This window comes from Triplophysa dalaica, chromosome 10 (assembly GCF_015846415.1).
Source record: "Triplophysa dalaica isolate WHDGS20190420 chromosome 10, ASM1584641v1, whole genome shotgun sequence".
NCBI lineage: Eukaryota > Metazoa > Chordata > Actinopteri > Cypriniformes > Nemacheilidae > Triplophysa > Triplophysa dalaica.
The window spans coordinates 23,595,659-23,623,386 of record NC_079551.1 but is presented as its reverse complement, the minus strand read 5'-3'; the positions used below and the strand labels follow the sequence as shown (position 1 = coordinate 23,623,386).

General features: G+C 37.6%; 2 protein-coding genes across 2 annotated transcripts in view; one reads left to right on the top strand and one right to left on the bottom strand.

The window, feature by feature from the left end:
• LOC130429698 (uncharacterized) overlaps positions 1-27,728 on the bottom strand; it is a 164,530-nt gene that overhangs the window by 124,978 nt on the left and 11,824 nt on the right. The window lies entirely within an intron of this gene.
• LOC130430704 (putative nuclease HARBI1) lies at positions 14,386-15,980 on the top strand. Its single transcript, XM_056759844.1, has 5 exons — positions 14,386-14,821; positions 14,896-15,011; positions 15,117-15,228; positions 15,313-15,593; positions 15,966-15,980. Exons 1-5 carry the CDS (start codon positions 14,386-14,388, stop codon positions 15,978-15,980), a joined length of 960 nt encoding a protein of 319 aa, XP_056615822.1.

The window sequence follows — 27,728 nt, the reverse complement described above, 5'->3', positions numbered from 1 at the left end:
TTGTACTCCTGGGAGACAACCCATTAAGAACGGACAGAGATTTCTCAAATGGACATTATGTTAAACATTATGTTAAGTTCTACATGGTAGGAGAGAGAAGGATAATGGAAATAGTATGAAGGATGCTTACATCTATACTATATATTACCACAACATTTCCTTCTTATCATGAACCATGTCAGCGGTCACAACCATTGAAACGCCTTTTTTTTGCTAAAAAACAATTTCTGTTTATATCTGTCTCTGTAATTGATGATTGTTTTGATTCTGATCCACAATTTACAGAACACAACGTTGGAAATTGTCAGCTTCCTAACAGAAATGAAGGTTAGTTATTTTCTGTTCTTGCATGTAATGAGGAAACTACTTGTCACTATGGTATGGGGGGACACTTTCCAGAACTGAAACCATAAAATGTAAAAAAAAGGCAGTATCCTTGCCTTAAAAGTTTATTACATTACATTAATTAAGTACTAAAATGTTTTGTTCATAGAGCAAGAGCTTCCTGTTGCTCCAAGGAAGGTGTGTATCCTCTCCAATGCAAGCTTGCAATCTTCTGTTTCATCATGTGCATCAAGTTCTGGCTGTTCATTGAAATCTATTAAGGGAAAGCAGGTTTTAAATGTACAGGGTTTGCATTACCCTTGCTCCCCATCTCAGTTTAACCACGGACCGAAAAAGGTTCATCAGATAAGGCTTAGCTTAAGACTTTACCTTATTAAAATTAGGCTTCAATAAAATTATTACTGGTGTGCACCTTTAGAAAAATGATAGCAATGGCATATTTTAAGATATGTCAGTGCAATTTATTTTCAGCTAAGACCGCTCAAACGTCCATTTAAGTCTGGGACTTGTCTGTAGCCTTGTCTGTGAAACTTGCTAATAATGGGTCAGATTTTGACTTAGTCAGAGTTTCAAGAAGCTTGCCCTTGCCTCATTTGTATTGGATAAATAATTTATCCAAATAATCTACCTTAAAGTTAGCTGAAGCATTTGCCTTAACATATAAACCTACTCTCTGATTGTTGTACCCCATCTGAAAACGCAGGATCCCATACCAAAAAACAGACCAGACCACATGTTGATCAACTGTCCAGCAGCTCCAAACAACATGGAAAATGTTACCCATACCCGATGCCAGTAGCAAGTTAGTATATTATAATTACTTAAGGATATGTTGTCCAAAGTAAAGGGTACAATGTGATTTTCATTAATAATATATTTTATCACAAATACTGTATTCAGATACGCTTCTGAAAAAAAATGTCCTTACTTACAGAACACAAGCGTATTATCAATTTAACATAATCAATTTTCTCATATTCTGTTTTATTGTTTTACTGCATAAAAACAAGGGACTCAATCAATTCATTAATTGATTGATCATTTTTAAATCAATAATTAGATAAGATTAGACAGTGTCATTTTAACATGCATAATTTGAGACACGTTGGGGTCTAGGGGTTAGAGAGTTGGACTCGTAGCCAGAAGGTTGCTGGTTCAATTCTCTGTGCCACCAGGAAATGACTGAAGTCCCTTGAGCAAGACACTTTGTCATGGTTTCACCTCTCCTTGTCAGGTATTTCTTGGTTTAGAGGTGGAATCATACAGAATCCTTTGTTTCATGTGGGAGAGAGATGATCTCATCTCTCTCTGGTCTTGTCATTGTTCCTACCCTCCTGTTCCCTAATTTGTGTTGATTAGCTTTCCTTGATTGTAATCCCTTGCACCTGTTCCCTCTTGTTATCTCTCCCTATAAAGAGTCCTCATGTTTCTTTGTCTGGTGTGCGTTAATTGTGAGTTGTTGCATGTTTGCAGTTAAGATTGTCTCGTATGAAGTTCTTGTCCCCTGTCCCCTGTCCCCTGTCCCCTGTCCCCTGTCCCCTGTCCCCTGTCCCCTGTCCCCTGTCCCCTGTCCCCTGTCTTAGTAAGTGTTAGTTTAGTGTTTGTTTCCTGTGTATGTTTGATAGTCTAGTTAGTCAGTGATCTTGTCCTTGTTAAAGTTTATTATTTGTCCTGTTTTGTTTTCCCCCTCGTGGGTTTTGTTTTGTCAGTTTATAGTGTTCTTTGTTAATAAATTCCTGTGTTACCCCTACCATCTTGTCTCGTGTCTCTACCTTGCAATTGGAATCAAATTAACAGTAAACTAGCCTAATTTTACCATCTGGAACTATGACTGACTTTAACATTTCTTATTCTTTTTTATTTGAAAGATTTTTTTATACTTGCCCCCATTAGATAGGCCAACAGGAATCTAAGTGGGAGAAAGTAGGACATAAGCCATTGGCGCCGAAATGTATCATTCAAACAATGATTGCATGTCAGACTTAAAGGAAACACCACCATTTTTGGTATGTCACTATGTTCTTCCCTCAACTTAGATGAGTTGATACATATCTGTCCCCATCTCAGTGCGTGCTCTTAATCGCTCTTCGCCAAGGTCGAAGTGCTGCAAAGTGCTCTTCCGCCATACATTATAGTTATCATCTTTTATCTGCTTAGAAAAGTTTTATTTTGTGTCACCATACATACTCGTGTAACTACTCATGTAACAGTCTTTAAATAGGAAAAATGTTGAAGTGTTTGGTGACTTCTAAATTCGGGCTGTGCAATTAATCGCAATCGCAGAACAATCGCGACTTGAGCACATGCAATCTTTTAACTGCATAAGGCTGCCACCTATATTTCTAAAACTACTTTTTTTATAATGTCTGTTTGTTGCTTTTCTCATTTTGCACTATAATGGCTTTGAATATTTTTGAGGGGGGTTATTTCATAGTCAAATCTAAAGTGGAATGAATTAACTCATCTCCACATCTAATAATTTAACAGAAAACCTTATTAACTATTTTGTGAAATATCTCTTCAGCATCAAATAAAATAACTCGTTCCAAATTGTAAGGATTTTGTTCTGCATGCTGCGAGTGAAAAAAAAAACCTTGTGAGATGACACAATGTAAGGCCATCTGATTAGATAAAGGCTATTAAATAATCCATCCTTATTAACAATTGGTATCCATTCAAATTTCATTCGTTTTTTTTCATGCATTTAATCTACCCCCTTCTGACTTTCTCCTTATCAGGGAACCCATAACAGTTTCACACAACTTTTTCACATTTAATTTTTCCCTACTTGTTTTGTTAATCTGCATTTTTTTAATCAAATTTGTAACACGTAAAGCTGATTCAAAAATGATTTAGCTTGCTTACATACAGGAAGACTCTGTAGGAAGAATATGTGCTGATGTTTCCAACTTCTTATGCAGTTATTAAAGACTAGTAATAGTGCTGAATCCATACTGTGAAATATCCCAAAACACATTTATTTATTTGGCAGTCGGTTTTATCCAAAGCGACTTACAAGTAGGGTGCAGTGGACAGCTATCCCCGCAGAGCAAACAGTGAGGTTCCATGCTGGCTATGCGTCTAACTCTCTAACCTCTAGTCCACAACTGACCCAAATTGCTTTTGGCACCATTTAATAATAATAGATTGTTCACTCGATTGTTGTTTGTTTGTTTTTTTGTGTAACCCAACTACAGTATATGCTTAGATCATTTTTCTAAATTTTCACAACCTTACTGACTTTTAGTATCAATACTGGGCCAAGTTGTTAAAATGGTACTAGTTTTACAATTTGAAATGGTGCAGTATCAGTTGTGCTGCAATAAGACTATAACCTGCCAATTTGGATTAGTCTATGACCCTTAATCTAGCACCAACAGGAGGACCAATGTGATTTCTGCATTACACTTATGTTTGGGTATTGTAAGAACATTTTCATTTCCAATTCTGGTTCCAGTCCTACGTAATGATTCCTGGTTCAGATTCCATTTAATTGCCATTCAACTAACTATTGATCATTTCGGTGTATGGAGTGAAATAGTAATGTTCAGTATTTTCTTGTTGGTGATTTCACACTGTCGATAACATTCTGCTTTTCAACAGGAATAAGCTTGTTGACCAAATTGTCATTTGAGGGCTTAGACATTTTCCCTAAAATAAAGATTTTATTAAATAAATAAAATATATTTTTTAAATCATAACTGTTATATTTAAAGCCATGTACACAAAATAATTCAGCCAAAAGAAGGTGGGATCCATTGAGTGGCCTTCATACTTTTTTATTTAAAATTTAATGTAGATTAATGCTTCCATCACTCTTGAACCAACCTTTAGACTAATCCTCAGTATATTAATTACAATTTGTGACAGAGAATGAAATTAAAGTGACGACAGGAGCTGCATGCTGCTGGTACATGTAGTCATACAAAATAACATTAAGATTAAAAAGATGTGCCTAAATCATTTGAAACAGTCTGTTCAGTTATTAGAGGTGGTGTGGCGTTTCTGTTTGATTTGTGACACGCCTCACGGAAAATGGCTGCCCAAAGTTGTTCACAGCGCTTGGCCACACGTCGCATCAGAACCACTTTCAGGAACCTGTTCTAGATAAGAACTGGCATGTTCTAAGTTCCCAACCCTAATTAAAGTGATGAAGCTTAAACAAACTCAACCGGCTCAATGTGTCATGTATAATTAGTTCTTCCTCTTGTATCCACAGGTTGATGACAAATGAGGTCATGGGGAGTTTTAATATGAAGGGGGGAAGGGGAAACTTGCCTTCACCAAGCTCCACCTGTATGCTGTTGTCACAGGTAAAAATAATGAAAATATTAGTTCCGCATCACTGTGACATTGAGGGTTGTTTAGTTTAAATTCTGTTTTTTTCAGTGAAAACCACTAATTACGTGTTGTAGTCAAGCTGTGATCTGCTACCTTCAAAAAATGTCACATTACATTTCAGAAACTGTGGTATCCCTCTGGTGTTGTCAAAACTTTTTTTCAGAGTTTTGTAATTGTCACACAGAAATAAAACAAACGTTCCTATATACACTTGTTGATTGGCAGGTCATTCCTGTCGCCAGCATAACTTTATTCCATTTGAGATCTTTAATTGTTCAGAACTCTAACAATTGTTTTAGCATTTATACTGACATGTCATAAATATTTTAATTTACCTTAAGACATTTGCATTCATGTTTTCTTAAGTTTTTGCTAGATTGTCTGTTCAGTACTTCTGAAATGCATCAAAAGCTGAAACACAGTATCTTGTTTCAGCAATTACCTGCAGGAATGTTTAATGTTCACGGCTATTAAAGCTAGAGAAGAGTTTTTTTCAAAGAAACTGGTTGAAAGTCTTTTACTATCCTGGTAGTAGTCAATAATTTCAGTGGTCTAAATATATTCTGTGGAATTCTCATATTTCTTACAGAGCGTGTCCAGAAAACATCGAAGGAGACGGAGGCAAACATTGGAGTACCATCGCCTTTTGTTTAAAATATGTACCAGACAGTGGAGGTGGCAACTATTCAGTTTCAGTCATTAAATATTTATTTTATATTCTGTTCAGATTGTAGATGGTTAATTATCTAATCTTATTTTAAAAAAATGTTCCAAACTATTTTTCTAAACATGTGAAATATTTGTAAAACTTGTTTAAAAAAATTTTAAGATTTTTTTCATAATCCAGTTCATCTCTTTTTTTCTTTTTTAATTTTTCTGAAAATGTGTGGATTCAAGTTTCACTTTAAGTTAAACTTTTATCTTTGCTAATATTCTAAAATTAATATTTGTCTGATTTTATCATTTTCTCAACATGCTTTCTCGGTATGTTTAATTCCGTTAAAAGTTCTGTTAAAAGTTTTATGTAATGCCAACAAAATTTGACAGCTATCCTTCGTTTTTGACAGGTAGAGATTTTGATTTGGGACAAAAATCTTTTCAGAGGTCGAGCTTGATTTAAAGACAGTTTTTCCAGTTTTGGGATCAACCAACTGCAATGCAACTGGTCCAAAATGGGATTCTGATGTCGACCGAATTGACAATGTTGAAGATTGACATCGGTTTCACGTTGGGTTCTGACGTCAACCTGATTTTCATTTTCAACTAAAATGCAACCTTAGACCAACGTTGGAGATTGACGACAGTTTGACGTTGGGTTCTGACGTCAACCCGATTTTCATTTTCAACTAATATGCAACGTCGATCCAACGTTGGAGATTGACGACAGTTTGACGTTGGGTTCTGATGTCAACCCGATTTTCATTTTCAACTAATATGCAACGTCGATCCAACGTTGGAGATTGACGTCAGTTTGATGTTGGGTTCTGATGTCAACCCGATTTTCATTTTCAACTAATATGCAACGTCGATCCAACGTTGGAGATTGACGTCAGTTTGATGTTGGGTTCTGACGTCAACCCGATTTTCTTTTTCAACTAAAATGCAACGTCGAGCCAACGTTGGAGATTGACGTCAGTTTGATGTTGGGTTCTGACGTCAACCCGATTTTCATTTTCAACTAATATGCAACGTCGATCCAACGTCGGAGTCCAACGTCATTCTGACGTTACAATGACGTCCGGTGCCTGCTGGGTAGTGACTAACCATTGAGTTATCTCATGTATAAAAGTTGTTGTTTTATAAATGTTAATTTCATTGAATCATTATTACTTTTGCGATGACAGTTGATGTTAAAAGAAGGACATTTTATGACAACATTTATGTAGTTCAGCTATTGCTTTTTTTATGGCTTTTCGAATCGCTGATTCTTTGTTTAGAGTGAGAAAGAGATGTTTTAACATTGTAAACAGAGTATATTGTCTGCTAAATTGATCGTAAAGTGCCATTGAAAAGTGATATAATAGTAAGGAAACATGATAAGCCATAATGTTGATTTGATGAAATATTTTTTTAATTAAGTGCTGGTACAAAATTTATTGATTTAATGCAATTCAATTTGATATGTCTGTACATAGGGCTGTAACTGTTCACCTTGAGCAGGTTGAAACTCGATTATAATGTGTGACAATTCAAATCAGTTAGGCTGTGAACTGAATCGCAATACATTTTTTGAACACCAGGGGCCGCCATGTTCACTGCAAACATAAACGTTGACATGCTATTTCTTAATGCATGATATTTCTTAATGCAAAAGAATCCAAGAAAAGCACAGAAAGTGTTAGTTTGTTTTTATTAAACATATTTTTTGTATTATTAATTTGTTTTGAAATTGCAGTTTAGTTTTGTTATTTGAAATAAAACATTATTTTATAATACAAAGAAACGTGAAGCAATAAAGAAATTATGCGAGAGAAGTTGTTCATTTCTAATTTGTTACAACTTATTTTTTAATAATAAACCCTGAATAAATCGCATTGTGAGCTGATTGAATCGTTACATCCCTATGTTGTAATGTTACTGTTTCATATCAAAATGTAAACAAAGTTATACTTTCAAGCTTTTAAAAGGACACAAAGACTAAATAAAACTTTTTTATGCATTCTCCTATAATCATATGATCAATGTTTACTTGCTTATGAAAATGTAATAGCATCTTTGCACCAGGGTTTGCTGCATCTTTACATATAACTGCAGTTCCATTATTCACTCCATAATAAACATTTATTGTAAATCATGTACAATGTAGAGTCATTTTATTGTGTTATTACATATTTATTGTATTACTTCTGCGTTGTGGATGTTATGACTGGCTGTATGTTATATCTGAATAGTTGTCAGGTTATAATATGTTATTAGTTTAGTAATAGTCTTATGATCAAAACATTTCAAACTAAAAGTTGTTGCTTGTCAAAAAATATCTATTCTAAAGACTAAACGAAACGGAGTCAAATACAATTTAGTTATTAAAAATATAATGCCTTGTAATAATGTGAAATATCAATTATGTATTGTGTTTGTTAATTAGACTGAAAAAAAGTTTGTATGCAAAGGACAAAATATCAAGGCGTTGTGGGGCAACTGAGAAGAGGACCGCGGACAGGATTCCTGCTGATGCGGAAGAGGCTCTGACACCTCTTAAAAGAATTGGCAGAAATAAGTGAACGTTGTGAATCACACAATGGGTCTAAGCCTGATCCTAAGCCTGATCCAAAGTGACAGCAGGATTGTAATATGAACATGAATGCCGTTTCTGATTTCTGTCCACAGAAACCCTACATCACAGGCTCTTTCCATCAAGGAGATGCTCATCAATGACATCAATGGATACATATATGTTGAGAAGCTGCCTAAGACACATACACTGAATGATTGTCCTTTTCAAAAAAATAATGTTGTAACAACAAGTGGCTACTTTGGTGTTTTAGTGTCTCTAGACAAGGCACTGGTTAGAGCATTTAAAAGTTTTGATGCATGTTGAAAATCCATCATAACATATTTGCAGCAGTCAGACAAGGCTCCTGGTATGGCTATACAAGCAGTAATGAGGACTTAAAACAGATGATTAAAGATTTAAGACTTAAATCTTAAATCTAGAACTAAAAAATACAAGCAAAATCAAGAGCATCAAGAACATGTAGAAAAATACAGTATAGATAAATACAAATCAAATGAGGAGCATCATGACTCTTTGAAACAATATAGCTTACAGATGTATATAACCAATCCAGAACACAGAGAAATTGTCAAAAAGAAGAGTTCTGACAAATACAGTCAGAATGAAATACAATATAAAAATGCTAAGATTAAAAGAAAAGAGATTGACTGTGTGATTGAACAGTTTAAAGAAAAAATCTCTACAGGTCCTGAATATGTTTGTTCAGTATGCCACCAGTGTTGCTTTATTTTATTTTATTTATTTGACCTTTATTTTAAATACATATTTAGAAAAATCAGCCCATGCTGGAAATATTGCAGAAAAATGTGTAACACTGAATTATCTACATAAGTGTTGTGAAGACTGTACTGAAGACTGTGTTTATAAAAACAGCCCTGCTGCATCTCTGTGGATTTGCACACATGTGATAGAAAGATTTCTGAAGGTAAAATTCCTGCTGAAAGTGTAGCAAATAATCTTGATCTGGATCCTGTTCCTGCTGAATTAAGCGGTTTAAATTCTCTTGAGCAACATCTAATAGCAAAGCACATTCCATTCATGAAGATGCTGGCTTTACCACGTGGAGGACAGAATGGTGTTCATGGACCAGTGACTTGTGTTCCATCTAATGTAACAGATGTTGTGAATGTCTTACCAAGATCAGAAAATGATGATTTGAGTCAAATTTAAGAGAGTATTTGACATTCAAGCAGCACTGGCATACTTAAAAGAACATAACAAGTGGTATTTAGTTGTGGACTATAATGAAAGTTGGATTAAGCCTATGAATAAAATAGAAGAGGAAATGCAAAACAGGCTTTAAGAAAACTTTGAAGTGTGTATTTACATGATCGAGAGGTGTCAGCTCAAGAGAGTGTTTATAGATTGACTAACATGAGACTTGAAGCGGGCTCAACAAAAGTTGTTTTTATTCTGACTGGTAGCATTAAAGCTGAACATGCAGACAATAATGAAAGCAGTCGCATCCTTTCAAAGCTGTCAGAGAATCCAGATGAGACACATGTGCTGTTAACAGCGCCCACTGGTGTTGCTGCTTATAATATAAAGGCTGCTACAATCCACAGCACTTTCTCTATCGGAACAAACGCTTCACTGCCATACGTACCACTTTGAAATGAAAAAAAAATATTCCTTGAGAGCAAAACGTGGAAAACTGCAACTATTTATAATTGATGAAATTTCAATGGTTTATCATAAACGTCTTGCATATGTTCATGGTAGATTGAGACAAATTAAACAAACAGGTTTGTCAGATTATTCAGCATTTGGAAAAGTCTGTATTATCGCAGTTGGAGATTGTTAATAGATGCTGTCACCTGTTAAAGGAAAACCACTTTACACTGAACCAATGAACAGTGTGAATGTTTGGGAAACTAACTTCAGTTCCCCTTCAGTCAGTCTCTCGACATTGTGTTGTGTTCTGAGAACCTATCATCTCCGAGATAAAACTAAAATGCCAATGGGGATTGGCCAATGGCCCGCCCTCGCCAGTCTCCGCCCCGTACATACGGGTATAAAAGGAAGATCGATTCGTTCGATGGCTAGCAGTGGCCGCTTCTGCCGCAGCTGCTGACGGGGTCGTGGTCTCCTCTTCCACGTCTTCTTCCGAGGGGCCGCCTGAGTGAATGTTTAACATAGAAAAATTCTAATCATCCTTGTTCTGATCAAACAGCTATGATTATTATTGGATGAAACATCTTTCAGAGATAGAATGATAACAAGAGGATTGGAGTAGAAGGATGGACGTGCTACCTAGGTGACATGAGAGTCTGAGACTCAACCTTGCAGAGTTTGCCGATGGTTGCTGCTGATTTGTCTGCGTTCACATCTCCGTCACATGTGACATCCCCCCAGCCGTCTGCTCCTGCACACACAAATAAACACTAGCACACAACCACAGAAACTGACATGTAGCCGTGATGAAGACCACTTAGACACATCAGATAAAAGCTACCGATAACACATGTGAACTGATGTGTGACAGAGAGTCACAGTACAGTGGATTCAGTTCAGTGATCATAATCATTGTGTCATTTATATCTATATGTTGTGTTTCTGTACTATTAGTAAAGTGTAATAGTCACATTTATACATGTGTCATAATTAAAAATGTGTACTTACAACAGCTGTAGAGTGAAGCGCTGTAGACTCATCTGAACTTCTGTTCATATCCACTGTTAACACACAAGACAGTATTTATTCTGACAGAAACATACAATACAATAATAAACTGCAGTGGATTTTTGTTGTGATGATTGACATAATGAGAAGTGCTGACCTGACCCTGAACGGCATCATCACTGACCTCCTGCTCTGAAGAACAGTGTTGGGGAAAGTTACTTTTAAAAGTAATGCATTACAATATTTAGTTACTCCCAAAAAAAGTAACTAATTGCGTTACTTAGTTACTTAGCTTTTTTATGAAAAGTAATGGTACGTTACTTTTGCGTTACTTTTCAGTTACTTTTTCTTACCTGGCTGAGGCTTGATCTCTCTCAGGTCTTACAGGTGGTTTTTTTTGACTGAGATGTTATTGAACTAGTGTTTAAAGCCGTAATATATTCAACAACAGCCTATACAAGTCAAGCACCTTCATTTTCTTTTAAAAACACATAGGCTATACATTGAATAATAATATAGAATAATATTATATTCAGAGAACTTCCTAATCCCATAGCTATGCATGCTATATAAAAGAACAATAAACATTACAGATTATGGAAAGTAATGTGTTTTTTACTTTTGTACTTATTGTGTGGGTCGAGTAATCTATATAAAGTGAGTTCACTATCCATTGTAATAATGAGTCTAATACTTGTTGCCATTATGAAATAAGTTATATCAGGGTCTTAACATTTAAAGCGTCAAAAATTGAACTATGTCGTTCGAGCATATAAGGTTAAGGGTGTGCGATGCACACCGGTGATGTGGAGGGAGAACATACCGTTCGCTGGACTCAATGTCATCTCGTAAAACTGCGTGCAAGTCCGTAAATATGACCTCGTCTTCATCATTCTCGGTTTCATTATCATCGTCAGCTTGAAACATTCTGAAAGCTTTGACAAAGTTCGAGCCATTGTCAGTGACCGTGGCAGTTATCTTACCACAAAGAGCATATGAGATGTGAATTTGCTCTAACTCCGCTGCGATGGTATCGTACGTGTGTCTCCCACGAAATCGTCTGCAGGCGATTGCAGCTTTTTTTCCGATGCAGAGTAGCAGGATCTATCCAGTGTACTGTAATTCCCAGAAAACTTTTATTCTGAGCAGTCCATAGATCTGCAGTGGTTGAAACATATTCCAAGTCGGCAAAAGTTTTCTTTAGTTCAGTCTCCATTTCCATATATGCATTATCCAAAAAGCTTGCAAAGGTTTTACGATCGGGCAGCACGACTCCCGGCCTTTTCCCTGTCACAGAGATTTTGCTGATGATATTTCTAAATGTGTAAAAAGTAACTCAAATATTAATGTGTAAATTTAAAAAGTAGTGCATTACTTTACTCGTTACTCCAGAAAAGTAATGTTATTACGTAACGCACGTTACTTGTAACGCGTTACCCCCAACACTGCTGAAGAATAACTGTCATCGTCTTCAGAATAGTTGTCCACGTCTGGAGAACGATCTTAAACACAAAGAGACATGAAATGATGTCATCATTATAATAGATGGACATTTTTTGAAATACAATTCAGCTATATGAAAATCCCATATCAACCATAGTAGAATTTAAAAGTGGAGTTTACTTCTTTCTCCAACACACAAATCAATATAATTGATTATTAAAAAATTTGACTTTCGGGAACAAACAGGACTTTCATCAGTACACACACATGTGAATGTGAGAGCTTGAGACGGGTAATAAATGCAGTGAATGTTCAAAGACTAATATTTGGACACATTTTTAAGTCCAATGTAGAGTTTGAAATACATTTCATTTTTTATTAGTAAAATGGTTGATTTCAATTAATAAGATGAGATTTTTTATTAAGTATTTGATCACCAAATATGTCTGATCCTTGCAAATGCGTTTCAATCTTGAACTGGTACTGAATACTGGTCATATAAGAATACTGGAAATACAAGTTTACAATACAAAACCATCAAAGTACAGATACTCAAAAAGTGTAATTTTCTACCTCTGCCAACATCCTCTCCTATAAAAAGTAAAAAATACACAACATACTGTCCATGATTTAATGGAGTAGAATCTTGCTGTAAATAAAGTAAGATTGATCTAATCTTTTTTCAATCATAGTTCACTGTTAAAAGAGTGATTGAAATTCAATTGAACTAGAATTGAATTCATGCCCACCTTGATCTTTTATTCATCATTAAAAATAACGTTATTCTAGGGTGCAAACATGATAAAAGGAAAACAATGACATAGTGTTGGTCTGCTATCTGGGTATTTTAACATTCATCTAAAACCACTACAGTTATTAATCCTGACCTTTCAAATAAAGCTCAAATCACAGAGAAGTCTAATGAAATGAACAGCAGCAGAATAATAACGTGTGTGTGTATATTCGTTTTTTTTGCATTTATGAATGAAAGTGACGTAACACATTTTCTCTCGGCTGACTGTGCAAACTCCCGATCTTTGTGAGCTGGAGTGAGACATTCTCTCAAAGAACAGTCATGAGAGGAGACACACATAAACACCTTGAGCATATTAAACTGCATTTACAGCAGTGCTTCTCAACTCTGGCCCACAACATCTATTTTCCTGCAGAGTTTAGCACCAACTCTGACAAAACATCTGAAGAGGCTAAATTGTGACTTCAGGAACAGACGCGTTCAACTTAATGTTGGGCTGCGTAGATTGTTTGGCATAGAGCTCAGAAACAGAATTTTGCCAAGCCACAGATCTGGCCGAGGTTACAAAAAAAATTCTGCTGCACTTAAGGTTCCTAAGAGCACAGTGGCCTCCATAATCCTTAAATGGAAGACGTTTGGGACGACCAGAACCCTTCCTAGAGCTGGCCGTCCGGCCAAACTGAGCTATCGGGGAGAAGAGCCTTGGTGAGAGAGGTAAAGAAGAACCCAAAGATCACTGTGGCTGAGCTCTAGAGATGCATTTGGGAGAAAGTTGTAGAAAGTCAACCATCACTGCAGCCCTCCACCAGTCGGGGCTTTATGGCAGAGTGGCCCGACGGAAGCCTCTCCTCAGTGCAAGACACATGAAATCCCGCATGGAGTTTGCTAAAAAAACACCTGAAGGACTCCAAGATGGTGACAAATAAGATTCTCTGGTCTGATGAGACCAAGATAGAACTTTTTGGCCTTAATTCTAAGCGGTGTGTGAGGAGAAAACCAGGCACTGTTCATCACCTGTCCAATACAGTCCCAACAGTGACGCATGGTCGTGGCAGCATCATGCTGTGGGAATGTTTTCCAGCTGCAGGGACAGGACGACTGGTTGCAATCTAGGGAAAGTTGAATGTGGCCAAGTACAGGGATATCCTGGACGAAAACCTTCTCCAGCGTGCTCAGGACCTCAGACTGGGCCGAAGGTTTACCTTACAGCAAGACAATGACCCTAAGCACAAAGCTAAAATAACGAAGGAGTGGCTTCACAACAACTCCGTGACTTTTCTTGAATGGCCCAGCCAGAGCCCTGACTTAAACCCAATTGAGCATCTCTGGAGAGACCTAAACCAACGCTTACCATCCAACCTGACAGAACTGGAGAGGATCTGCAAGGAGTAATGGCAGAGGATCCAGATCCAGATGCAAATCCAGGGGCCCGTTCTTCGTACGTCGCTAACTCGGTTAGCTGGATTTGATTGTTGACGATTTGGCATGATCTTGGATTGTTTGGTTCTTCGAAGCTCATCCTGGACTTGCTGTCATAGCAACAGGTCCGTAAGCTTGAACCTGCTCGCGAGCAGGCTTACTTCATGTAAACAGGATTAGATCGCGGCTTTATAAGCGGAGGTGATATGGGAAGTCTTTCGCAGACATGTCTTGTCCATTTGTACGACAGCAACCTGTTGCGGAAGGTGCAAGAATAATTCGAAGAGCTTTTCGAATTAATCGCGTATTGCGGGATAGACAGGATCCTTTAGCGCAGCGCGATAGCGTCATTGTGGAGAGATACCGATTTTCTCGTGAGGGTGTTATTTACATCATTCATTTGTTGGAACCACACATTACGTGTTCAACACGGAGGAGCCGGGCTTTAACAACAGCACAGACTGTGTGCATTGGCCTGAGATTCTTTGCGAGTGGCACGTTCCTTTACACTATTGGAGATGCAGAGAACTTGGGGAAAAGTGCTGTCTGTCGTGCCATTCGCAAAGTTTACCTGGCGCTCAAGCAGTTTTTAGGTTTTTTTTTGGTATTTCCAAGCCATTTAAGACCACAGGTTGTAAAACAGAATTTTTTTGCTATTGCAGGTACATTTATAATTGTTAATGACATGCAATCATGACCATACCAATAAGTATGACTAACAGTATGTGTCCTTCAGGCTTCCCTAACGTGATTGGTGCCATAGACTGCACACACGTCCCCATCAAGGCCCCACCAGGCCCCAATGAGGGGGATTTTGTGAACCGAAAGGGATTTCACAGTGTAAATGTGCAGGTAAATTACGATTACAATTTATAATATTCCTGATTAGTAATATATTACTTGAAACAAAAGTAATGAAATCAAAAAGTATGCAGTTGACTGACTAAAATCTCTTAGATGGTGTGTGACTCTATGTTCCATATCACCAATGTTGAAGCAAAATGGCCAGGATCAGTGCATGACTCAAGAATTTTCAGAGAGTCACATTTATGCACATTATTTGAACGTGGTAAGGGAACATACATTTCAAGCTCACAGTATTATACACAGCATTATGCTGAGCCTAACAGAACTGCAGTTTTCCATTATACAGGGGATTTTGACGGGATCCTGCTTGGAGACAGGGGCTATGCCTGCAGGCAGTATTTTATGACGCCCTTCCCTGAGCCAAACCCTGGACCTCAAACCCGTTACAATGCAGCTCTAGCCAGGACAAGGGCACGCATTGAAATGACCTTTGGGCAACTAAAGGGAAGATTTCAGTGTCTGAAAAGTCTGAGGGTTGCACCTGACAGGGCCTGTGACATAATTGTTGCATGTGCCATATTGCATAACATTGCCACCATCAGAAAGGAAAAGACCCCTGTGGTGGGGGTGCAGCCTGATGATGACGTCCAGCCAGTGCACTTGGACCAACCTAGTGGCAGAGCTGCACGTGACAGAATTGTAGAACACCATTTTTCAATATAATAAAAGACAAGACAAATATGCTTCGTTCCTTGAGTTTTATTTAAAATATTCTTTATAAAGAAAAGCCAGCGAGTCATCTTTTGCCTGCAATAAGAGAAAGTTATGTTAAGTCAGAAATACTACTATGTTTGAAATAGTGTATTAGCACTTACTCTGAAGGTCCTTTTGAAGCAACTTTATCTCCAGTGCAATTTTTCTCTTCTTCAAGTTGTCGAGTTCTATTTCTCCTCTTAATTTCTCTTTTTTCAACTCAAAATACTCAATTTTGTGTTTAAGATGCCGTTTATATAGGCTACGGATGTCACCCTGTGTAATTTCGTGAAAAAAAGGGTCAGAACATGCCTCATGCAACAAAAGTAAAAGTACAACACTGCCCCACCTCTGTGTCAGCAGTTCTTTGTGCAGACTGTTCTGGAAGCCTTTCTGTAGGCCTTTCTCTAGGTGTGGACTCCTGCAACTCATGTTGCAGATAGAAAGAATAGGTACACAAGTATATACAAATGAGGGTAAAGTTATTTATGCACTTACAGGTTCTTCCTCCAAAGGACAATCTGAGAGGGTTTCTTCACTGTACTGTGCAATGGAAATAAATGGGTATTACAAAGTGTTGCACTCTTTCCTTGTGATGTAAAAGTTAAAAAAACACAACTTACTGCATATGCTTCAGCCACCACTTGCTTGGGAACAGGTAAAAGTGTTGGTGTATTATCTAAAACTGCACAAAAGAGGGGGGGGATAATGTCATTACAATTTACTACACTAAACAAAATTGTGATTAATAACTCATGGCAACATATTTTATATGAACTAAAAGTTTAGAAGTTTTCACTTTCACAAACATTTCAAATGACTGTACCAGCCATTTGGATTATACTTTTAATGCAGCAACAAACCATTTTACAGTGTACTAAGAGAAATGAAAGCTCATTTAGCCTACCAGTAATGAAGGTGTGGCTGCTACTGGTCCCTGGCTTTGGGTCTAAGGAAGAGCTGCCCCCAGGGATGCCCTCCACAATGGGTCGGTTTGAATTCAACCCAAGGGCCAGCTCTTCTGCTGGGGTATATTGTGGGGGTGCAGGACCACCACCTGTTTTTTTTATTTCAGCCTTTTTCTTGGTGGCTGTTATAGAGAAACACATCATTTAACAGTGGCTTTTAAGAGGAAAAAAGTGGCTTTTTAAAATAAGGACTGTATAAGAAGTAAAGGATACCATTTTGTAGAATATTTTTGTACTTCACTTTTACTTGTTCCCATGATCTAGTGACTCCCGTGGTGGCTCTGACATAAAAGATCAAAGTTTATGAAATAAAAAAAAATACATACAGTAGAAAGTGATAGAAACATCTAACATGGAACACTTACGCATTTAATTTGTCTGCTACTTTTTGCCAGCCCTCTCTCCTGGCTTTTGCAGACTTTGAGGTGTTCCCTGGTGTTTTAATTAAATTTTCAAATGCGGCATAACCTTCTATTAAAAGCTCTTGTTCTGCTTGGGAGAAAAACTGGGCGCGTTCTTTAGCCATGCTGAACAGCCAATAGCAGCGCTGCTGATCATTGTTTCTACTATCGATACATATCCCCTTTTAAACAAGCGCATGAAGGCGCAATTATCTCAGATAACTCAATCCAGTGATACTTATCATATCCGGCAGGTGTTTTCGAAGAACCCAATTAGCCGGATCATGATTAGCAGGATGATATCATCTCGGATGTGTCATTTGATCTCGGATGTAATAAGCGACGTACGAAGAACGGGCCCCAGATGTGAAAAACTTGTTGCATCTTTCCCAAAAAGACTCATTACTGTATTAAATCAAAAGGGTGCTTCTACTAAATACTGAGCAAAGGGTCTGAATACTTACTATATTTCAGTTTTTCTTTTTGAATAAATCTGCAAAAATGTCAACAATTCTGTGTTTCTCTGTCATTATGGGGTGCTGTGTGTACATTAATGAGGAAAAAAAATGAACTTAAATGATTTTAGCAAATGGCTTTAATATAACGACGAGTGAAAAATGTAAGGAGCTCTGAATACTCACCATACCCACTGTAACAACAAATGACCTTACACCAATACGAAGACGCTGGAAAGGACAAATTTATTCAGCTTTATTTTCTTCTCACTCCAGGGGGTTAATGACCAGTACACATTTCAGTCCCATTACATATATCCAAGGTTTTACAGGACACATCCGGATGTTAAGTAATAATTCAAGGCTCGATTTTTAATGAAATAATTACTCTGGCAAATGTGTACGGCCCTAATACAGATTGTCCAAGCTTTTTTGATAACTTTTTCTTCTGTTGTCCTTCTTACAAGGTAAATTGATAATTGCAGGAGATTTCAACTGCACATAATCTCCTAAACTTGATCGATCAACAGGATCTGACACAACACACACTCAGACTAGGAAAAAGATATGGAACAATATAAAATAACTAAATCTGTCTGATCCATGGAGAACATTGTTCCCTAATAAAAGAACATAATCATGTTGTTCTACAGTGACGAAGGGTCATTCACGTATTGACTATTTTTCGATCTCTAGTTAACTGATTCCAAGAGTAGCAAGGTGCCAATATGATCCTATTGTTATCTCGGATCATGGTCCAGTTTCATTAACTTATAATGCAATAAATGATATTAGTGAAATCTACCGAAGGCGTCTCCATCTGAAATGATCAAAAGATCCGGATTTCGCAGAATTCGAGTTCAGACAGATCATTTTTCAAAGAGAATAAAGATGAAACATCAGCTACTGTGAGGTGGGAAGCATTTAAGGCATATATTAGAGGCCAGATCATTTCCATCACAAGCTCCAAAACAAATACATTTAAATTGGAATTAGACTCATTGGAAAAAGAAATTAAGCTTCCAGAAGAAAGCGCCTCTTTAGACACTTAAAATACTATACATCATAAACTTTTTAAACTTAGAGCTCAGTATAATACCCTCTCCATAACAAAGGCTGAAAACTGTTTAAAAACATTGAAACAATCATTTTAAGAGCATGGTGAAATGATTGTGAAATGAAAGGGCAGCAAAATTATAACTTTGGCAGATAAAAAATGTAATGCTGAAAATGCCATTAATAGTATTCAAACTCCGATTGGAGAAACAATATCTAATCCCTTAGAAATAAATAAAACCTTTGTTTCATTTCATAAAGATTTATATAAATCTGAATCAGCACCTTATACTGAAGATCAAACACATTTTCTTAATGACCTTCAGTTCCCGCTTATATCAGATGAAGATAATAACTATCTAGACACTTGAAGAACACAAAATCTTAAGACTCTATCTCAATGATGAACAATGTTAGAACAGCCGGCCCCGATGGTCTGCCAATCGATATATACAAGATGTTTAAAACACAAATTTGTTGGTCCAGAATCATTTAAAAATGGTTACCTACCCCCAGCACTGAGAAGTGCTTTAACTTCTTTAATTTTGAAACCTGACAATCCACCTACTAAATTTGAGTCATACGGACCAATTTCTTCACTCAACACAGACGCAGAAAATTTGGCTAATAGATTAGAAAAATGTGTCCCATCTCTAAGTTTCAAACCAAAATGGATTTATTAAGAACGGCCAGGCTACCCATAACATTATGTGAATTTTAAATATCATGGAGGAAAAAAGGGAAGCTCCTGACACGTGTATCCTATCACTTGAGGCTAAAAAAGCGTACGATAATGGCTTTACATGAATGAGGTTTTGGCTTTGGAGATTCATTTCTGCACTGAATCAATATTTTATATTTTAAACCAACAGCTGAAGTGAGGACCAATAATACAACATTAAGACCTTTGTCACCAATGCTCTTTATCCTAGCATTAGAACCTTTAGCAATCACGGTTAGAATTAACCACTCTATCAATGGCATTAAAATAAAGGATTGTGACCATCGAATAGCATTATACGCAAACGACACTATTCTTACACTGACAAATCTTGAGAGATCTGTACCAGCATTATTAAAAGTTATTGATAGATTTGGAAAGTTCTCTGGTTATAAAGTAAATAATGCCAATCATCAATACTGTTTTTAAATACCCAAGAAAGGAACCAATCACAGATTAGGCATCCATTTTCCATTGCAATCAATGGCTTTAAATATCTAGGCATAGTTATCACTCCAACTATTGAAAGTTTAGTCCCTGCCAATTATAACCCAGTCAAAACAAAAGTCAATGAATCCATGGACAGATGGTCCTCTCTGATAAAACAGGTAGCCATCACAGTGCACATAACTAATGTACCAGATATTGACATCAAAATCCTGCAAAGTCAACGAACACATGGAGCAAAAATGGCTGTGCTCCAGATAAAGAAGAGATTGTAAGGTATGAACAGGGTAGGTCAGCATCCTGTTATCCTTATTATACATATAACGGTTTGTCTCACACCAGTTGTGCAAAAGTGGTTCAAGCATTTAATCAATTATATTGCATTGCCGATGTACATAAAACCGCAGAACTCATTTGGACATGTGCTCAGGTAAATCCGAACAAATCAATCAAGCACGATGCCTTGACATATCCGGAAGCACCCATCCAACATGTGCAAGTTGATTTCACGCACATGCCACCAATAGATAATCTGAAATATCTTTTGGTAATTCTCAAAGTGGCCAGAAGCATTTCCGTGTGCAAAAGAGGATGCAAAACTAACTATGGAAAAATACCTCGACACGGGGTCCCCGAACCATCGAAAGTGACAATGGTTAGTGAGTCGGACTCGTAACCAGGCTGGCGACCTCGGCCAACAGTACGGGAGCATCCCTGCCTCTGACTAAGGTTGAGAGGATGCCTCGAAACTCGAATCATTGCCGCTTGAGCCAAGCACCCAGGGACAGTGACGGGGACTAGGGGTGTGATCTGCATCATCTCCCCCTCGGGAGGTGGTTCGATGGCTGGCAGTGGCCGCTTCTGCCGCAGCTGCTGACGGGGTCGTGGTCTCCTCTTCCACGTCTTCTTTCGAGGGGCCGCCTGAGTGAATGTTTAACATCGCAAAATTCTAATCATCCTTGTTCTGATCAAACAGTTATGACTATTATTGGATGAAACAGTTTTCGGAGAGATAGAGTGATAACAAGAGGATTGGATTAGAAGGATGGACGTGCTACCTAGGAGTCTGAGACTCGGCCTTGCAGAGTTTGCCGATGGTTGCTGCTGATTTGTCTGCGTTTACATCCCCGTCACATGTGACATCCCCCCGGCCGTCTGCTCCTGCACACACAAATAAACACTAGCACACAGCCACAGAAACAAACATGTAGCCGTGACAACGACCACTTAGACACATCAGATAAAAGCTACCGATAACACATGTGAACTGATGTGTGACAGAGAGTCACAGTACAGTGGATTCAGTTCAGTGATCATAATCATTGTGTCATTTATATCTATATGTTGTGTTTCTGTACTATTAGTAAAGTGTAATAGTCACATTTATACATGTGTCATAATTAAAAATGTGTACGTACCAGCTGTAGAGTCCAGCACTGCAGATTCATCTGAATATCTGTTCATATCCACTGTTAACACATCTCCACCCTACTCACACATATATCAAGTATGGAATAGTTTATTTTCTACAGTATTGATGATGCAGTTTACAGTAGTATTCCAGTCACTGTGCAGTGATGCATTATGATTGTGGTTAAGTTACTGTAAGCAAAACAACAATACAATAACATAGGTAACTCACTCTGTAAGGAAAACATAAGGTATACATTACGAATGGAGTGTTGTCCTTTGAATTCTATGTCTAGGATTACAAGACAACCTTGCACTGGTGGCAGAGGAAAACTTCTCGATGAACACCAATAACAAGAGATCTGTAACATGGTCATAACAAACAATGCCATCACATTGAGACAGTTCCGCGCTGCAATCATACAAGACAATGCCATATTCCAAAATGTCAACTCTATAAGCATCTCCACGATAGACCAGATATTGAAGAAGCATCAGATGACAATGAAGGAAATTTACAGGGTACCATTTGAGAGGAACTCTGATAGAGTGAAAGAGCTGCGGTACCAGTATGTACAAGTAAGTCAGTTACTGGTTGTGTCATGGTTCCACCTCTCCTTGTCAGGTATTTCTTGGTTTAGAGGTGGAATCATACAGAATCCTCTGTTTCATGTGGGGAGAGATATTTTTGACCCTTGCGGTCTTCCATACTCTCCTCAAGTCGCGTCATTGCCCAACCCTCCTGTTTCCTAGTTTGTGTTAATTACCTTCCCTATAAAGAGTCCTCATGTTTCTTTGTCTCGTTGCTCGTGCATTGTTTGAGGTACATGTTCTTGTACTCGTTCCTGTTAATGTTATGCCAAGTTGTTGTTCCTGTTTCCTGTTTCCAACGTGTCTTAGTAAGTGTTAGTTTATTGTGTCAAGTCTTTGTTTTCTTAGTTGAGTTAGTCCGTGTTCTTGTGTTGTTTTAGTTTACCCAGTCTTGTTTTCCCCATAGTGGGTTTTGTTTTGCCTTTTTGTCTTTGTTAAATAAATACATTTGTTAACCCCTTCATCCGCCTTGTCGTCTGCCTGCACTTGGGTTCTCACGCCATGTCTCACACCAGAGCTCATGACAGGTTGTCCATCATTATAACCTTTTTACAATAAAGCAGTGGTTCCCAAACTTGTTTTGCTTCAGTACCCAATTAACCTGATTTGTGTATCCAGGTATGAAAGTATTTGATTTATCTGACTTCCACAATTCCCCTAAATCTGCAGTTTACTGTATGATGAAATTATCATTATTATCCTGATTTTGAAGAAAATAACATACAATAAGAAAAAGGGTCAAAGAGCTGCAATTAGTTCCTATGTAATTGTCTGTAAGTGTAGTGTATGACTCTTCTGTATGACTGATTTGATGGGGTTTTTTTACGCTATTGTAGAGAAAAATGGCATTGGAAGGAATGGAGACCCAACACACCCCCGTGTTTGTGGATGAAGCTGGCTTCAACCTGGCCAAGGGCCGAAGACGTGGCCGTAATATTATTGGCCAACGGGTCACGGTGGATGTCCCAGGCCAGCAAGGGGGCAATATAACTATGTGTGCTGCCATATCTGAGAATGGTGTGACCACTCACATCCCCAGTCTTTGCCCATACAATACACAGAAGCTCCTCATCTTCTTGGACCGCCTTCATATTGATTTGATCCCTGAAAATGAGAGAGGTCTCGTAGGGCCTCACCTGCCTCAATTTGTCATTGTATGGGACAATGTGAATTTCCACCGTGGCCCGCTCATCAGGGCCTGGTTCACTACTCATCTAAGGATGGTCATGGTGTTCCTACCACCTTACTCTCCTTTCCTCAATGCTATTGAGGAGTTACTCCGCTTGGAGGTAGAGAGTGAGCTTCGGGCTCAAGATCAGTGGTCACTGCTCCATGCAATGGACAATGTGTGTGAGGATATTACAGGAGATCAGTGTAGGGGACGGTTGAGACATGCACGCCGTTTCTTCCCTCGTTGCATTGCAAGAGAGAATATAAGTGGTGATGTGGACGAGAATCTGTGGCCAGACAGACAGCAGTGTGTGGATGGACAGGAGGGTGAGGATGATGCCCAGGAGCGGGAGGATGAGGACAGCGACCAGTGAAGAACTGTTAGTTGTGAAACTCCAGCTTTATTTACAGCACTCTAGGCTGCATTTAATTTGAATAGTTTTTTATTTGTGTATTTAAATTACAGTATATTATGGTGTATACATTTTCTTTTTACTCTTATGTATTGACGTAACTTTATGTGTGAAAGATAATGATTAAAATTTCATTGCCAGTATTAGTGCAATGTGTGATGTCAAAGCTTGGAGGCTACTCTTACTCTAAAATCCTATTTCTTTTTTTCAGTTTTATACACAATTGCATTCTGTTAGCTAGACAAAAAACAGAACAGTAACTATTGTCAATGAAGGAATGGGCCAAGACTGAAAGGTGGACATGAGGGATGTTTCAATGGTCCTCTGCCATAGTGACAAAACATTTAAATATTTTGACTTTTTGATATAGTGCTTAAACAATGCCAAAGTGTTGTGCCGAACCATCCACGTTATTTTGCCAAAAGCACCAAGAGTGTTGAAAGCGTCCGGTCTGTTTCAAGAAATGAGCCAAAGCATTTGAGAAAAACTGTAATGCTAATTAATGCCTTGTTTTGACATTATGGAATTTAAGACTTTTTAAGACATTTTAAGGATCCGCAGACACCCTGTTTTATATACGATGTTAAAAAGCTCACACTACAGCAGGGAATGGTTACATTATAAAACAACGCGAGCAACATAATAAAATTACGGGAGCGCTTTTGCCCTTCTTGATCAACCAGTGTTAGGCCACGTCTCATCGCGACTCAACAAAGACAATAAACCCTAATCCCTAAATAAATACTTAATAAAAGACAATATAAACACCACATTTGTTGCCTCTAGTGGAACATTATTACTCATTATTAGGACTCATGTTGTCTTTTTTCACGCGCACGTCTGCATTTGCAGATCACAAACATACGACAAAGTCAACTCACGTTAGTCCGTAACAAAGTGTTTTACAGTGAAAATATACTTACAGGCTGCAAACCGGAAGCGCCAGACTGTCCTTGTAAAGTATTTATGGTTGGAATAGCCCCACTTTTAACCAAAGCGTTCGTGAAGCAGCCGTCTGGAAATGCGCTGCACAAACTTTAACATTCGGTTTGTACTTTTCTGGAACAGTGTTGTAAATAAAATTGAACCATTCATTTTCAGTTGTGTTATGATGGCAGGGCAAACAAAGGGTCTTCTTTTTGCAACGAAAGACACAGTGTCTCCACGACATGAGAGTCTGAGACTCGGCCTTGCAGAGTTTGCCAATGGATGCTGCTGATTTGTCTGCGTTCACATCTCCGTCACATGTGAAACATTGTCTCCTCCTCCGTCTGCTCCTGCACACACAAATAAACACTAGCACACAGCCACAGAAACAGACATGTAGCCGTGACAACGACCTCTTAGACACATCAGATACACGTTGACGATAACACATGTGAACTGATGTGACAGAGAGTCACAGTACAGTGGATTCAGTTCAGTGATCATCATCATTGTGTCATTTATATCTATATGTTGTGTTTCTGTACTATTAGTAACGTATTAGTAAGTCAAATTTATACATGTGTCATAATAAAAAATGTGTACGTACCACAGCTGTAGATTCCAGCGCTGTAGACGCATCTGAATATCTGTTCTTATCCACTGCAAATACATCTCCACCCTACACACACATTACACAAATATGTGAAAATATCTAATTAACTGTAGACAATAACCAGTGACAACAAATATAAAATTATTATTGGGAAATATCCAGACTATAAAAGGACTGATGACAGAATTATGGATAATGTATACTAGTCAACGTTTGAAGTGGATCAAATCCTTTCATCAAAGTTGTTCTAAATTCAAAATGTGTTTCTTTAACAATTCGTGCATAACATGAAAGTCCGTTATAAGTCTATGTTCTCATTAAAGAAATGTCATCCTTAATGGCTTTTGATGGTCACCAGACATGATTCTTTGTCACTAGGTACCAATTGACCTGTCACAGGTGTCCAAAATTGGGAACTGGTTATCATTTAAGGCTTTTGCTTCATTTGTTGTTTTTTATTCATGACTTGTTTCAGGCATTTGTTAAACCATGCAATTCATGCTTGGTTTACAATACAGAGATTATTCATCTGCTGACACTTAAATGTGTGACAAGTCAATTCACACCATGTGAGAAATAATCATATCTGGGCATCATTAAAAGTGATGAGGAATGAAATCCCATTGATGACAACATTGATTATACCTAAGTGTTTATACATGAATTTTGAACAATACTTGTTCTTGTCTTAGGACAATATTGATTAACTTTTTTGATCCACTTCAAATGATGACTAGTGTAGTTCGTTACTGAGGCGTTAATCATGACATTTTAAATAAAGCTCAAAACTCACTGAAATCAAATGAAATGAACAGTAGCAGAATAATAACGCCTGTGTGTGCGTATTTGTTTTTTAGCATGTACAGGGCTTTAGACTAAATGGTCACATTTTAGAGCGATTGCCCAACTGATCAATAGCCAAAATAATCTTTGAATATTATAAAATGAATGCTCAGAAATGTTATATTGTGTATGCGGCGCATTCAGTCACTCATTTTCGTGTCCCGTCTTTCACTTATCTATAAGTGCTTCCGGCCCACATAATTTTCATGTGTTTAAACTTTAAGCACTGAACTATTGTATAAAGCTCTCTAACAATACTGCAAAGCATTCAAAACGTTATACATCACGATAAATGCTATTTATTTGTCATTTGATATTGATAGAAGCCAAACGTGCATCAAATCAGCTTTCATGAAGAATAATAACTAAAAGCCTTCAGGTGTCACAGGTTGTAGAGATGCACGTGCCCAGAGAGTCAGAGCACAAAATACTAAACTTGAAAGTTCTCTTTCACCCCTTCTTATACTGAAACGGACAAATAAACACAAAATAATGTCAAAATTCCCATACTAAAAAGAAACCTTATAAAGGTATTTAGTTTTGTGATCAACCAGTGTGTAGTGATTGGTTGAATACTGCAAGTGTTTGACGGAAATGTAACGCCTCCTATTTATTCGAAACATCATGTTCACAAGCAATTGTACTGACAGGTGATAAAATGTGATCGGTACTTCCTCATTTCAATTCAAGGTCGAATCTGATACAGAAAATGAAGATGATCAAGCTGATACATCAACTTTGCCACAGTAACTTCTGCAGGATGTAAAGGATTGGTGAGTTTTTATTTTTTTATATTACGTTAAATAGGTAAAAACTATAGCTAACTGTATTACCTTTTATCAGGGTTTTAGATTTAAGACTTTTTAAGACCTTTTCAATAGTGCAGAATGATATTTAAGACCAATTTCATGGCAATAGATTTGCACATATCCAGTCCAACAAACACCCACCCCCCGAACTTGTTATCTGTTGGTTGGTTCCGGCTATTTTGTTCTGCGTGACAAACAGAGACGTACATGATTTCTAAAAGAAAATCTTTAGGTTGTTGGTTCGATTGCATTTCTAAGACCTTGGAAACATGGATTTAACACATTTTACAGTTTTTCCCCATTGGTTCGGCTCATTTCTAGAAACAGAAATTACATTCTCAAAACAACATGGACAAACCTACTAAACCACATGTCAATTGTTCACAACAGAATTGAATTTCTCGTTAGTTTCATCAAATTGCAAATTTCTAAGTTAATGTGTGAATGTCTCAGTACATCTTTGAAATGATTAAGTACAGGTTGCCTACTTTTAGCACAATTTCCAAGTGATTAGATCTTGTTGATCTAAACTGATTGTTGATTCTCAGTCTAATGGTTGTTCACTCCAAAGCATGTCAGCGTCATTTCATTGTATAAGTCATCACATGCATATAAGTCTGTTCAATTGTCAAAATTAGTCAAGAACATAATACCATGAATACCATATATGAATCCCTTGGAAAATTTGATTAATTTATTACAGAAATTGACAGTCAGGTGAAAGTAGAACTTGACTAATGAAGGAAGAGTTTCACACATCTCAGATGACCAATCAAACAGTAAGTTTTGTTAACCAACAGGTGCTGTCCATGACTGTGAATGCTGCCAAACATGTATGTTACAGTTTTTCTCAATTGCTTTGGCTCAATTCTCAAATGAAAATTGTATTTTCCAAAACAATAAGATCAGATCCCCGAACAATTAGCTTATTTTTCACATCAGATTGGAATTTCTTATTGATTTGAGCAAATTGCAAATGCTTTGGCACATGTGGTCAAACATTAAGTAAAATCGTCTGCAGTTTGCACAACAAATAATTGCATAGGGCTTGTTGATCAAAACTGATGAGTCAATTCTCACTTAAACTGTCAAACTCCTCACAACTTCTCAATCATTTTTCATCGTGTACGCCATCACATTCAAAACAATCCATTCACTTCTCAAAAACTGGTATACACGCATGTA